General features: G+C 42.0%; 1 protein-coding gene across 4 annotated transcripts in view; it reads left to right on the forward strand.

Annotated features, from left to right (window-relative positions):
* Positions 1–9215: 9215 nt before the first annotated feature.
* ZZZ3 (zinc finger ZZ-type containing 3) overlaps positions 9216–15609 on the forward strand; it is a 136583-nt gene continuing 130189 nt past the window's right edge. For 3 of the 4 annotated variants that reach the window (XM_047794357.1, XM_047794359.1, XM_047794358.1), the window contains exon 1: positions 9488–9616. Coding sequence is in view for 1 of the 4 variants with exons in the window: in XM_047794360.1 (XP_047650316.1) it covers positions 9231–9616 (386 nt within the window). In the remaining 3 variants the exon portion in view is untranslated. Of the gene's footprint in view, positions 9617–15609 lie in introns of all 4 variants that reach the window. The other variant, XM_047794360.1, reaches the window with a different exon arrangement.

Below are 15609 nucleotides of genomic sequence, written 5' to 3' on the forward strand. Positions count from 1 at the left end.
TCAAACCCGCAACCTCACAGTTCCTAGTCACATTCGTTTCCACTGCACCATGACAGGAAATCCCAGCATTTTTTGCAAACTTTAACTCATTCAGAGCTCTAGCCTCCCCACATTCTTAATGACACCAGACTTTTCTGTATTAACCATCAGTTATTCACCATTAGTAAATGTGGGTATCCTTGATATGTTTTCTTTTGAAGTTTATTAGAAATTACTTAGGTGGAAATTACAGTATTTTCTCTAGTTGCCTCATAATTTCTCTACCATCTGTGGAAACTTCTTCATACTTTTAATAACTTTTTCTTTTTAATGGCTGCATCCATGGCATTCCCAGGCCAGGAACTGAATCTGAGCCACAGGTGCAACCTACTCCACAGCTGCAGCCAACACCAGATCCTTCAAACCACTGTGCCAGGCTGGGGATTGAACTCACACCTGCACAGCAACCTCAGCCACTGCAGTCGGATTCTTAATCCACTACACCACAGCATAACTCCAAAATGTTTCATTTCTAAATGCCTTCTATCAATATTGATTGATAATACCATCTGTGGTCATTACCAATCTTTTTTTTAATTTTTTTTCTTTTTAAGGCCGCACCTATGGCATATGGAAGTTTCCCGTCCAGGGGACCAATCAGAGCTTCCGCTGCCAGCCTATGCCACAGCCACAGCAATGCCAAACCCCCAAACCACATCTGCAACCTACACAGCAGCTTGCAGCAACACCGGATCCTTAACCACTTAGCAAGGCCAGGGATGGAACCTATATCCTTATGGATACTAGTCAGGTTCTTAACCTGCTGAGCCACAATAGGAACTCCTATCAATCTTTTTTCTGAATTTTCTGAAACCCACTTTTTTGTGAATCCCTCTAATAACATAAAATCCAATGTGACACAGTCACTAATTTTTGATTCCCATTATTTCCATTTTCATCTAGGAGACAAAGAATAGTGCTTTGGAAAAAGCATGAGGAGCTTGGAAGCCTGACAGATATTTGTCACTTAGTAGTTTTGTGTTACAAACTTCTCTGTGCCACAAACTCCTCTGTGCCACAATTTCGGCATCAATGAAGTAACAAATAGCATTTACTGAGCACCTATTTTATATCAAGTACATCACAGACTCTACATAAGTAGAAAGCACTGTATCATTTATATTGAGGAAAACTAGGGCTTCATATAAGCAACTTGCTTCAAGTTACAGAGCTCCTGAGTGCTAGAGCGAGAATTTAAATCCAGATCTGATTCCAAACCCATGTTCTTTTTGCTACATCACAAAGGAGAGACCATAAAATGGGCCCACGTGCCCAAAACAAATGTTCAATAATGATTAGCCCCATTTGTCCCTCTCTGCTCTTCCTTGCTGGTCAGAATCAATTTCATACTAGCAATTCTCACCAACATTCAGAAGATTAACCTCTCAGCAAATAATTTATCAAAAAGCTCTAATATGCTTTATTATTAATGTATTTTTAATTAATCTACTTAGTAAAAAGTAAAAACTCTATCACATTATGCCGAACATAATTTTCAGGGATTTTTGTGTTAAAGGAGCCTTATATGCAATCGTAAAAGCCCAGGGTTAGAGAGACATTAAAAGTCTAGCAAAAAATAAAAAAGTAAAAACAAAGTAGCTGAACTACTTTATTCAGCACAATGTGTTACTCAACCTCAAAATTCTTAAAACATACCATATAGAGAAAAAGCTTCTTTAAAAAAGAACTATCAGAGTTCCCGTTAATGATCCAGCGTTGCCGTGGGCTGTGGTGTAGGTTGCAGACGCGGCTCGGATCCCGTGTTGCTGTGGCTGTGGTGTAGGCTGGTGGCTACAGCTCTGATTAGACCCCTAGCCTGGAAACCTCCATATGCCATGGTAGTGGCCCAAAAAATGGCCAAAAGACAAAAAGCAAACAAACAAAAAAAACCAGTATTAACTTGGAGCTCCTGGAGTCAGCTGGGATCCAGGAGGCGATGATCTATGGACTATATCATCTAAATGAATGGAAGATCATGAAGAAATGAAGGATCATCTGAAGAACGTGTAACTTGTTCATATATGGATGGAATATAGATAATAAAGATATTTCCATATGTTTCCTTATACTACAAGACTGTAAGAATTTCTTCCCTGGACTGTGCTATTTACCTTGCCCCAGCTTACAGAATTGCCTTCAGTCTAGATAAAGAGATGTTGTAATAGAGAAAGAGTCCTATAAAGTCATCTTTTTTTTTTTTTTTTTTTTTTTTTTTTTTTTTTTTTTTTAGGGCTGCATGCATGGCATATGGAAGTTCCCAGGCTAGGGGTCTAATCAGAACTGTAGCTGCGTCCCTACCCCACAGCCACAGCAATGCCAGATCCTTAACCCATGGAGTGAGGCTAGTGATCAAACCTGCATCCTCATGGAAACATTGGGTTCGTAACTACTGAACCATGATGGGAACTCCTCAGTTGTTGGATTTACTAACAACATGGTAAATGATGGTAAAAAAGTACTGTTGAGAACACTTCACTATATTCCATGATCTTGTTTTGAGAAGTCATGGAAGAAATTTATCTTTGATACTGGAAATAGTAATGGCTCCTTTGAGCAACCAGTTTGTTACTATCCTATGGGCATTGAGCTGACCATAACTGATCTCGTTTTCCCTTGTTACATGTGCCAGAAAGCTTAAAGCAAGTGTTCAAGTCCTTAGGACATGTACTTTTTTTTTTTTTTTTTGTCTTTTCGCCTTTTCTAGGGCTGCTCCTGCGGCATATGGAGATTCTCAGGCTAGGGGTCTAATCAGAGCTGTAGCCACCGGCCTACACCAGAGCCACAGCAACAAAGGATCCAAGCTGCGTCTGCAACCTACACCACAGCTCAGGGCAATGCCTGATACTTAACCCACTGAGCAAGGGTAGGGATCGAACCCGCAACCTCAAGGTTCCTAGTCGGATTTGTTAACCTCTGGGCCACAATGGGAACTCCAGGACATATACTTCTGTGTATTATTTTACTCGCTTCCATTTTCCTCTTGCCTCAATATTCCCATTGTTCTACTTTACCTCTTATATATTGTAAGCCACTTACATGTTTTTAGAAATAAGAAGGTAGGAGTTCCTGTTTTGCTCAGCGGGTTAAGAACCCAACTAGTATCCGCGAAGATGTGGGTTCCATCCCTGGCCTTGCTCAGGGTTCAAGGATCCAGCGTTCTTGCAGGGTGTAGCGTAGGTTGCAAATGTGGCTTGGACCCTGCCTACGGTGTAGGCTGGCAGCTCTGATTCAGCCCTTAGCTTGGGAACTTCCATATGCCACAGGTGCAGCCCTAAAAAGAAAAAAAAATAAATAAGGTATAATTTTTTTAAAAATATGCCAAATACACGCCTTTGTATTGGTGTACAATATCTTCCTCACTAGACAGGGAGCACTAAAAAGGATTTCTCTTGTTTACTTAACACAGTTATTTGTTTCTTAACACAGTGTGTAGCACAAATAGATGGCTGGTAAATTTGTCTAGTAAGTTTCTGTTTTTTTGTTTTTGTTTTGTTTTGTTTTTTTGGCTGAGCCCAAGGCATTATTCCCAGGTCAGGTATTGAACCCTTGCCACAGCAGTGACCCTTGCCACTGCAGTGACAATGCTGGTCCTTAACCCACTGTGCCACCAGAGAACTCCTAATAAGTTACTGTCGATGACTCTGTCTTTCAAATATGTGAGTTACTTCAAATTCATATCATTTCCTCCCCAAACCTACTCCCACTTTAGAATTTCCTGGAGTTCCCTTTGTGGCTTAGGATGTTAAGAACCCGATTAGCATCCATGAGGATTCGGGTTCGATCCCTGGCCTCACTCAGTGGGTTAAGGATCTGGTGTTGCAGCGAGCAGAAGCACAGATCAAAGAATGTGGCTTGGATCTGGCACTGCTGTGGCTGTGGTGTCGGCTGGCAACTGTAGCTCTGGTTTGACCCCCAGCCTGTGAATGTTCATATGCCACAGGTGCAGCTGTAAAAAGAAAAAAAAAAAAGAATTTCCTACGGTCATCACTGACACCTCCACCTCACTGGTCACTCAAGCCTGGAATCCTAGACTCTTTTAACTTACAGATTCAATCAGGTACCCAAATTGTAGAGATTCAACCCCCTAATATCTGGACATATGTTTGGACACAAGAGCATTCATTAAACCAATCATGAAAATGGAACAGCCTAAATGCTGCCAAATAGAAAAATGGTTAAATGCTATTTAATGACATGGATAATATCTTATGATTTAATGGAAGAAATTATGATGTATTAGTTCATATTGGATTTTACATATGTCCATCAGAAAAGTAGTGGCTTCTTTCTGAGGCTGCTGCTGGTGGTGGTGGTAGCAGTAAACAAGAAAGGACTAGTGAGCTCAATCTTGAGGGGAACTTTGAATCCACGCTTCTCTCTGTAGAATATTTTCCTTGTCCTATGCCTAACTCCCAAATACATCATCATATTTCTTTTCTTTTCTTTTCTTTTTTTTGTTTTTTGTTTTGGTCTCTTCAGGGCCATACCCATGGCATATGGTGATTCCTAGGCTAGGGGTTGAATTGGAGCTGCAGCTGCCGGCCTACAGCATAGCAACGCCAGATCAGAGCCATGTCTGTGACCTACACCACAGCTCACGGCAATGCTGGATCCTTAAACCACCGAGCGAGGCCAGGGATCAAACCCACGTCCTCATGGATACTAGTTGGGTTCATTTACCACTGAGCCGCAACAGGAACTCCTGTATAGTCATATTTCTGGTCTCATTCAGCCTACATGTTACTTCCTCACGAAGTTCTCCCTTTTCCTTCTATTTCTTCTTCTTTTTTTTTTTTTTTTGGCCTTGCCCCTGTCATGTGGAAGTTCCCAGGCCAGGAACTGAACTTATGCCAAAGCAGTGACCTGAACTGCTGCAGTGACAACACCAGATCCTTAACCCCCTGTACTACAGAACTCCTTTTTCTTCTAACTATAAAAAAGACCTCAGAACATGTACTTTTGGACATGTGAACATATTCTCTAGTGACCTGTATTTTCATTCCTGGTTCTGATCAGTTTTAATTTATGTACAGTGTTTATGTGATTGCTTCTTGGTCTTTTCTTTTTTTCTTTTTGGGCCACACCTGCGGCATACAGAGGTTCACAGGCTAGGGGTCTAATTGGAGCTACAGCTTCCGGCCACAGCCACAGCTACAGTAATGCAGGGTCCGAGCCACATCTGTGACCTACACCACAGCTCACGGCAATGCCTGATCCTTAGCCCACTGAGCGAGGCCAGGGATCAAACCTGCAACCTCATGGTTTCTAGTCAGATTTGTTTCCACTGTGCCATGACGGGAACTCCCGTGATTGCTTCCTAAATGTTAGCCTCCTTCTCTATACTATAGGCTCTGGAAGAGTAGGATCAGTGCTTGCTTTGTTGACTACTTTATCTCTAGAACCTCTAGTGCAGCTCCTGGCATATTCCTTTTTTTTGGCTTCCCCCGTGCCATATGGAAGTTTCTGGGAAGGAATCCAACCTGCACCACACCAGTGACTTGGGCCACAGCAGTGACAATACCGGGTCCTTAACTTGCTGAGCCATCAAGGAATTCCTCCTGGCGTATTTCTTAAAAGAATGAATGAACTACATTGATGGTTTTCTAAGTGTGTTCTGAGACAGTGCCTTGTGTGTCAGGGTAAGGGACTGAGGGAGAGGTCAGTCCTTGCCCACTTCCACGCCATCTTTTTGGGGGTTTGGATTCTGGCCTAAGATTGTGTTGTAAAAGGAATGCCAGTGCTTGAGAAAATATTATACAATCCCTTTAGATGATCTTGAAGCCTCTTGCGTTGTCACTATTCTGTGATTCTAGATGAAAAGGACCAAGGTCATATATGGATATATCACAATTAGGGAGTAGCCTTCACCAGTGAAGTTGGCAGTGGTTGTTTTTTCCACGAGCAAAAGAGCTCTTCTCTCCCTCTCTTGGATAACTGAAGATCTGAGGAGATTTTATCCCTTTCTACTCAGCTAGGATCTACCCTTACTTTTGGCATCCTTTTTTTTTTTTTTTTTTTTTTTGGTCTTTTGAGGGCCGCACTCGCGGTATGTGGAGCTTCCCAGGCTAGGGGTCTAATCAGAGCTACAGCTGCCGGCCTACACCACAGCCACAGCAATGCCAGATCCGAGCCTCGTCTTCGACCTACACCACAGCTCACAGCAACCCGGATCCTTAACCCACTGAGCGAGGCCAGGGATCGAACCTGAAACCTCATGGTTCCTAGTTGGATCCCTTTCCGCTGAGCCATGACGGGAACTCCTGGCTCCCTTCTTTAGCGTCAGTGAAATGGTCCTTTCCTTTCATCCCTTTAGTGCTTGCTCCAAAGACTCTTGAGCACTGCTGCTTGGGGCTACTTGTAATTCCCCTCTCTCATTTCCACACACTTTCATTGCAGTTCCCTCTGCTGAAAATGGTCTTTTTTCTCTGCTTTGCAAAGTCATGCTGTAATTCAAATGCCAACCCTGGTAAAACAACAACAACAACAAAACTTTCCCAAGTCCTCCTCTGTTCCCACAATACCCTATTTATATCTCTATACAGAACTCCTGCAGCTCAAACTTGGGTAAGTTACTTAACCTAAGCCTATTTTCTCATCAAAAAAAAAAATGTGAATAGTATCATGTGTTGCGTTCTCCAGAAGGCAGACTCTTACATGATTAGTGTGCACATTTATTAGGGTATGCTCTTTGGATCACCTCTTGTGAGAGAGAAGGGAAGTACTAGGCAGAGAGAGAAGTGGAACTTTGATACCATCCTAATGAGATGCAGGTTATTCTGGAAATGGGATGATCCATCAGAACGGTACCAAATTGAGATGAGAGGGCTGGCTTTCCAAAAATTCTGAGATAGATATTAGTGCTCCTGTATTGATCAGTCATTGGATTTTCCGCCTTTCGAAGGGGTGTGATATTAGGCAATGCCAGAATGGATCTTAGAAGTACATTTCAGTGCTCACCACTAAGAGTCTCTATCTCAGGATTACTGGAAGCCTGAAATAGGATAAAGTATAGGATTAGTACATAGCATATTGCATGGCACATAGGAATCAAGAAGAGAGCTGTTACAGTTGTTTTAATGATTTTTATTTTGTTTCCATTATAGCTGGTTTACAGTATTCTGTCAGTTTTCTACTATACAGCAAGGTGACCCTATCACACATACATTTTTTTCTCACATTATCATGCTTCATCATAAGTGACTATAGCTCCCAGTGCTGTTACAGTTATTTTAAATTAGAACCTGGCTCTAACAGCATATACAGCAAGGTAGGGAAACCCTGTTTTGTTTATTTTTGTATCTCTAGTCCTAGTAGAAGGCCTGGAACTAAGTTGATTCAACAAAGACAGACTTGTTGATGTGCCAATTTAAGAACATACCTGCCACAATTTATCTCCAAACATGTTCTTTTGAGTTGAACTCCCAACTAAATCAAATACAAAAAGGCATTTCAACCATTTAACAATTTTCATTAGCAAAAGAAAAGGAGGCCCATATCCACTTGCCTAAAAAAAAAAGTTTCAAAGATAAGAAAACAAGAGAGCAATCAAGCAGTGCAGGATAACTGCAGAAGAGTTCCAGTTAAAGTGGCTTTTAGAAGTTCCTACTGTGGCTCAGCCTGTAAGGAACCTCACTAGTAACCATGACAACTTAGGTTCAATCCCTAATCCTGCTCAGTGGGTTAAGGAATGGTGTAGGTTGCAGATGCACTTCTGGATCTGCATTGCTGTGACTGTGGCCCCTAGCCTGACAATTTCCATATACTGAAGGTGAAGCCCTAAAAAGCAAAAAGAAAAGAAAAAAAAGGACTTATCTCTATCAGTGTGGGCCTTTATTTTCTTGCATGCTCACTATAGTTCCTTGATATGATTTAATAAGAGCATTAAACACTTTGTGCCAGGAGTTCCCGTTGTGGCTCAGTGGTTAACGAATCCGATTAGGAACCACGACGTTGCAGGTTTGATCCCTGGCCTTGCTCAGTGGGTGAAAGATCCGGCGTTGCCCTGAGCTGTGGTGTAGGTCGCAGAGGAGGCTGGGATCCTGCATTGCTGTGGCGTAGGCCGGTGGCTACAGCTCACAATTGGATCCCTAGCCCGGGAATCTCCATATGCCAGGGGAGTGGAAAAAGAAAAGGCAAAGACCAAAAAAAAAAAAAACAAAAAACAAACTTTGTGCCAGACACAGGTCTGTGGATACAGCAAGAGCAAAAGTCCTTCCTACTTTATTTTTTGTCTTTTTGTTGTTGTTGTTGCTATTTCTTGGGCCGCTCCCGCGGCATATGGAGGTTCCCAGGCTAGGGGTCCAATCGGAGCTGTAGCCACCCGCCTACGCCAGAGCCACAGCAACACAGGATCCGAGCCGCGTCTGCAGCCTACACCACAGCTCACAGCAACGCCGGATCGTCAACCCACTGAGCAAGAGCAGGGACCGAACCCGCAACCTCGTGGTTCCTAGTCGGATTCGTTAACCACTGCGCCACGACGGGAACTCCCATCAAAAGTCCTTCCTTACCTTTAAGGATCTCACATTCTTGGTGGTAAAGGGTGGACAAATGTCTGTAAGTGATAACTGTCATATAAGCAAGTAAAGACAGTAAGAGTGATGGTGCAAGTGTGCTCTTTTGGATAGAGCTGGTCTGTGAAGTTTCAGATGTCCACCTTTGAGAAGGGAACTGAAATATTTGTGGAACATCTACCACATGGCTCAGCATAAGCAACCCGACAAGGATCCATGAGGTCTTGAGTTTGATCCCTGGCCTCAGTCAGTGGGTTAAGGATCCAGCAGTTGCCGTGAGCTGAGGTGTAGGCTGGCAGCTGCAGCTCCGATTTGGCCCCTAGCCTGGGAACCTCCATATGCCCCGGGTGCGGCCCTAAAAAGAAAAAAAAAAAAAAAATCTGGAGGAAGTGTTCTAGCGTAGGCTATAGCAAACGCAAAGTCCTGAAGTGGATCGAGCCTGCGTGTTGTAGGAACAGCTAGAAAACCAGAGAGGCGTGCGAGGGTTCTATGCGGCTGGAGGAAGGCAGGAGCATATTCAATGTACATACAGATATTTTCCTACCTGAGACCACACTGCTAAGGGAGGGAGAGTGTACAAATCTCTCAAGAGGCCACAAAGGGCAGGATGAAGAGGACCAACGGCCGGGCTACCGGGAAGACTTTCCTCCAACGGTAGTACCCTGACTACAGCAGGGGATGGAATGGGTCCTGCCCTCATTAGACCAACCCTTGCCGAGGGGCGCGGGCGAACCGCGGGGGCGAAACTCGGCCACCCCCGGCCCACCCAGCCCGCTGGCGCTGCACCAGCTGCGGTTACCAGCAGGCGGTGTAGTGAGCGCGCCAGCAGCCGCCACCGCCCGCCTGTCCCAGCGAGGAGGAGAAAGGAGGGGACCGGAAGGAGCCGCTGGTGCTGCGGGAAGTAGCAGGAACGGGAGGCGGGGACCCACCTGGAAGCGCCCCGGCGCCGCTGTCGAGCTTCCTGCGGCGGCGGCCACCCAAGCCAGTGCCGTGGCGGGGGCGGAGAGCAGCCACGACGGCGGCGCCTCCCCGAGTGGGCCGAGGTGCCTGGCCCCACGCGAAAGGTGAGCCGGCGCTCGGGGCACGTGGTGGCGGCTACAGATGGGGGAGGGAGAACGGAGCAGGAGGGAACCCCCGGACAACCGATTCTGAGACCCGGATTTGGAACCGAGTGCAGGGAGGGGGTGGGCTGGAGGTAGCGGCGGCGGCGGCTGCGGCGGCGACGGCGAAGCCCCCACGTGGGGCGGGGGTGCGCGCGCACGTGTGCGCGGGCAAAAGGGGGGCGGGGAAGGCTCTGGGGCGGACGACGGGCGCGCGCTCGCTTAGTAGCGGTCCACGTGACCGGCACGCAGAGACTCTGTCTCCACGTGACATGTTGGGGAGGTTGGCTGAGGCAGAGGGCTGCTGTGTTTGTTGTAGTGTAATCGTGGTCGTCCGAGGTTTTAGGGTTGTTTGCCGCTTTTCATCTCTACTAGGGGGCTATGAAGAGAAATATAAGACAGAAAAGACTTCCTGTTCTTTCTGTGTCACACTCATTCTTCTCTTCGTTAACGAAATACTTTTTATATGCCGAAATACTAGTTTCTCTGTACCGCCATGTTGGTTCTGCCGCAAACTCGCGAGATGCGTGTGGGTTTGTATCGCGAGATCTCCCGATTCTCGCGGGACCTTGTTGGCAGAGCAGTTGTCCTGGATGGCGGAGCCCTGGGTTCCGGGGGGCTTGAGACTCGCAACTCTTTCTACAAGGCAAGTTGATAGGGAGGGGCCGGGGCACGTGCCTCTTGGTGCCGGGAGACATGCTGTGTCAGCTTCCTCTAGTCCTGAAGGGAATCTATTGACCCGTTTGAGGCGACACTATTCTCCCCACCCCCCTGCGGGCGCTCCGCCACCTGCAGAAGCGAATGCATCCCTCAGCCGGGGCTCCTTCTCCCCCGCTCAGTGATCGTTCCTCCCCCGTCTCACTGGAAGTTCGGAGCAGTGCTCGCACAGACGTGACGATTCCATTGGATACCGTTCCTCTTACTTTCAGACGTTCTTGTCAGTTTTTCCCCTTGTTGCCATTTTCTAAAGAATTCCAGACCTGTTAACATTCTGTCGCTTATTTCTGCCGCAGTACCTTTCTCCACTGGCTCTTCTCTGACGCCTAAGATAGAGCGCGTTCCATTTCTTCTCTCTGGGCATCATTTACTCCTAAACATTTATTTGATCATTTGATAACTTCTCCCTCACTCTAATTTACTTTGTATTTATGATAACTTGTGGTAGTATTTGTAGGGATCCTTTATATCTATGACAATACCTGACGTCGGAATAAAACCGTTCTTTAATTTTTTGTACGTGCCTGTTAACTCATAATTATCGATAAGATTTTGATAAGTACTGTTATGCGGTTGCCATCTTTGTTGTTCAAGGATGAATGTTTTAGATTGCATATTTAAGGTAATGGGATGTTTTAAGCCATTTAAAAGCAAACTTCTCTTCGTAAACTTTAATGTCAAAGTAGAGTTCAATTTCTCCTTAAATGAATTTGACAGATTACTTTTTCTCCATTTCCCCAGTGTTTTATCAAAATGAATTTATTCTGTACTTTTTTTGGTATTCTTGAGCAGTATTTGGATATATTTAGTTATATATAAACTTTGCTAAGTTAATTACAAGACTAATTAGATAATTAAGTAATCCATAGGTTTTTTTTTTTAAACTACAAACGTGTTAGTTGTCCCTGCACTTAGTGCGAAGAAGAATATAGGATGAAATGCTTCCTGAATCATTCCATCGAGTTGCCTTCCTCAGTCTTAAATCTCTGTAACTACTCTTAGCTGTAAGCTGTGTATTATTCCAGATATTTTCCATGCATTTGTTTTTCCATGTATGGAAGGGGAGGAAATGGAGGGGTGTTGTGTTAAGATACACTATCACAGCATTAGCAATCAGTAAAAAATTTTCTACTCAATTCTGTGTTTATTTAGTGATAATGTACCTGTTTTTTGACTCATGCGTACATTACATGCTTTTAAAAAATGAATTTTTTGGACAGGTTTTTGATGGTGTAGTTTTGAGTGATAGTGATGTTTGCCCTAGAGCTTTAGTAAGCTGGCAGCTTTGTGCAAAAATAAAGTCCAGGTGAAATAAAATTTAAAGAAATAAATGTTTTATTACTTGAGTTTATTTGTGTGTGTGTGTGTGTATATTTTTTTTTCTTTTCTTTTTTTGCCTTTCCTGTGGCATGTAGAAGTTCCCGGGCCAGGGATCGAATCCTCGCCACAGCATTGACCTGAGCCACTTGCAGTGACAATGCTGGATCCTTAATCCACTGCACAAGGGAACTCTGAGCTTTATCTTTTTATGTTTAATATTTGTGTTATGTATTTACACTTATAGTCATATTTATATTTTATGGTGCTTATGAATTCTAAACTGTTCCCAAGTGAGTGTGTAGGAGTTTTCCAGAAGTTTAAAAAGTTATCAGCTTAAGTACTTCTGACCATGCAGTTTAGTGAAAGTAGTAGATACATCATATCTCCACTGTAAGCAGCATTTTGTGATTTCCTTTTTGTATTTTCTCCCTCAAACCTACCAGCAATGTTTATTAGACCTGTCATATAAAAAAAGTGCCCATTCTTAGTGTGGTTTTCTCTTGTAATAGTTCAAGTAGGATTGTTGGGACGTAAAAATGAGTGTTGAGGGGTGTGAAGTGGGAAAGAGGAAAAGGAAACATGGGAGTGGATAGGTTGATAACTGAAATGGAATTGGAGAAGTTGCAGAGCATAGTAGAAGGTTGAAGGAGCCATGGTCCCAAAATAGGCAGCTCATGATGGTGGGAGGGCAGCTTGAGTTGACCAGAATTTGGAATCAGTATGTGAGGCAATTTTCCCCTCTTTCTTTCAAAACAGGTTTCAGTCCACCCCCCAAATTGCTTGATATCACCTGTCCCAAAAAAAAAAGATAGAAAAATTAGCACTTAAGTTGATGTTTAATTGAAGCTTTGTGAATTCTTTACTTCATTAAAGCCCTCTTAAGTAACTTTTGTTGAGCACTTTTTAAGAAGTAGGAACTTGTGAAATGACAAAGGATTTGAAGATCATGGTTGTATAATGGCTTTTGCAAGGATGTTTACTAAGTTTTGCTTAGGAATTGGGCCTTTGGTAATTGGTGTGTGCATCTTTATGTTCCTTACTCTTACAACTTTGTTTTATAAAATGTTTTTAGTAGATTTTAGGGATTAACAGCACTTTACAGACACTAAAGTAGCCAGGTTCTAGATATTTTACTGAGAATATACTGAGAAAATCCGAGAATTACATCTTACATGATTTGAGTTTTGCTTGAGTAAAACTTAAATAACCAAGACATTTTATTTTCCATTTTCTCATTTTTTACTGTCATAGAACTGACGTATGAGAACTAATGAGCTTCAGTGATGAGAGGATTTTAACAACAGAGATAATGTCTTCACTGGGTTTTTTCTTTCTTTTTTTACTTTTTGGCTGAATCCACAGCATGCAAAAGTTCCTGGGCCAGGGATCAAACCTGTGCCATGACAACAACCGGAGCCCCTGCAGTGACAAAGCTGAATGCTTAACCTGCTGAGCCACTTAGGAACTCCTGGAGTTTTTTTCTTTAGAACAGGCACAATGCTAATTTCCATAGGCCTGTAACTTGGTAAACTATATAGTATAATACCTGTGCTACATATTAATTATATGAAGAATATACATTTTATTTCCTGCCTCCTCTTGAGCCAGTGACCAAAACAGATGACAGTAAATCACTTGATCAGGAATATCAGTGAAAGTGTGTTGTAGATGCTTTTTTTTTTTTTTTTTTGGTCTTTTTGCCTTTTGTAGGGCCGCTCCCACGGCATATGGAGGTTCCCAGGCTAAGGGTCCAATCAGAGCTGTAGCGCCGGCCTACCAGAGCCACAGCAACGGGTGGCTTTTTAAACAATCTGCCAATTCATATGAAAATTTAGCCTCAATTTAAGTACAAGGACTATTTGCTGGAAGTTTTCTGCTTTTTAAAGTACTCTTTAATGTATATGTGGTGCATATTTCTGTAGGTAATACTCTGTTAACTGCTGTAATTATACTTTAAAAAATACCATCAAGAGAGTTCCCTGGTGGTCAGTAGGTTAAGGAATTGGTGTCACTGCAGTAACTTAGGTTACATCTGTGGTGCGGGTTGATCCCTAGCCTGAGAACTTCCACATGCCAGCGGCATGGCCAAAATAAAGGAAAACAAAAAACCTCCACTCTCATTAAATATATCCTAAAATCCTAAGACTTCTAAAACCACCGCAGTATGGAGTTTGCTATTTCACTCGAATTTGTCCCTTTCACTTCTTTTTCTTTTCAGTTGTTCTCTCTCATTTATGTAGATACTTTTCTCTGGTCAGAGACAAGTGAGTTGAGTGACTTTGCCTGAGGAGACTTATCAAACTATTCAGGTATTATTATTATTATTATTACTATTCTTTGGGAACTCCAGTTTATATATGTTACAGTCAGTAATTTTTGAGTGGTAGTGATTTCAGCCATTTGAAACAGCAGAGATCCTTCCTGAGGCTTCAAAATAACTAACCACGTACTCTTAAGTTTTATTCAGAACCTACTAATTGAGGTAAATAACTTAAAATTCTGCAGTGCCAACAGGGTTGTTATCTGATTTTTTAGCCCACAGATTACAATTTGCAAGGTTGGCCATTAGAGTTAGGTACACTGATAGCTGAAAAGTCATCTTATTTCAAGGTTCTTGAAGAAGAGCTATTGAAAAGTATGTGGAACTATAGAATAGTGTTTAAGATCATTACATGGAGACATACAGTCCTGTAATCAATTAACTTCTGAGAGAATCACAGTGTTCTAGTGTATGGTATGTGGTGTCTCACAATGATGACTTTAATCATAAACTTTTAGTCTGTGTCCTGTATTTAAGGAAGAAATTGGTGAATTTTTAGAAGAAAAGAGTAAATATATTCAAAACTTTAATTTATTTCAGTTTTCTAGAAAATTTACTTACAGAACTCATCTGATACCCCCCCCCCCAAAATCAGTGCTGTTGTGTATGGAATTTTCATTGTTTTATTTTATTGCTTTTATCTATTTTTTTATTTAATATTTCAAGGGAATACCTTCCTCTTACATTGAATATTTGATATCTGTAATAATTAACCAGTTGACTAAAGATTAGCACATTTGTTGATGAAGGAATTTTCAGAGCAGATAATTAAAATGAGTAAATGACCTGTGTGAATCATTTGTATAGTTTTGAACACTGATATTATTATGTCTCCATTCTTATTAGCACAGCTGATTGTCCTGAGGTGAGACATATTTCTTTTGTAGTAGATTTTCTTTGTTGCTTTACTTGCTTTTTCAGTCTCTCTTAATGTATTGATTTAAGCCTTCTGCTCACTTCAGTATTAGTTTGATGGTATGTAGTACTTGATTTAGGTATTAAGTTTGTGTTTATGTGTGTTTTAATGATTTGTTAGCTGATTCGAGGATTTAAAATCTTGGGAGTTCGTATAACCATACTAAAATTTTGATGTATTTCTTCCCTGTTTAAAAATATATCTTTTACATGTTTGTGGATAAGACATATATTTAATTTCATGTCCTGTTTTTAACCTAATGTTAGGTAATATTTTCCCAGTCTCACAGTGAGTCTTCATAACCATCATTATAAATGGTGTTTCATGTGTAGCTGTATCATTCTCCTGTTATAATTTTTTGCATATATAAACAATGCGAAGAATATTTATATATGTTTCCTGTATATAGTTTTATCTTCTAGTATATTGCAGATACAATTTTTAGGTACATTTTAAAGGCTCTTAAAACAGAGTGTCACAGTATTTGTCAAAAAGATCAATTTACATTCACATTGGAGTGGCTTTTGCTCTATACTTCAACATTAAGTATCGTTTATAAAAATGTAATGGGTAAGTCATACTTTCTTAGGTTACTACTATATTTATGCTTAATAAATGTATTTCTTTTGTGAGTTTTTAAGATAGATTCTAAAATTATAATCTAACTGTTGTCCTAATTTTGCT

Source organism: Phacochoerus africanus, chromosome 8 (genome assembly GCF_016906955.1).
Source record: "Phacochoerus africanus isolate WHEZ1 chromosome 8, ROS_Pafr_v1, whole genome shotgun sequence".
NCBI lineage: Eukaryota > Metazoa > Chordata > Mammalia > Artiodactyla > Suidae > Phacochoerus > Phacochoerus africanus.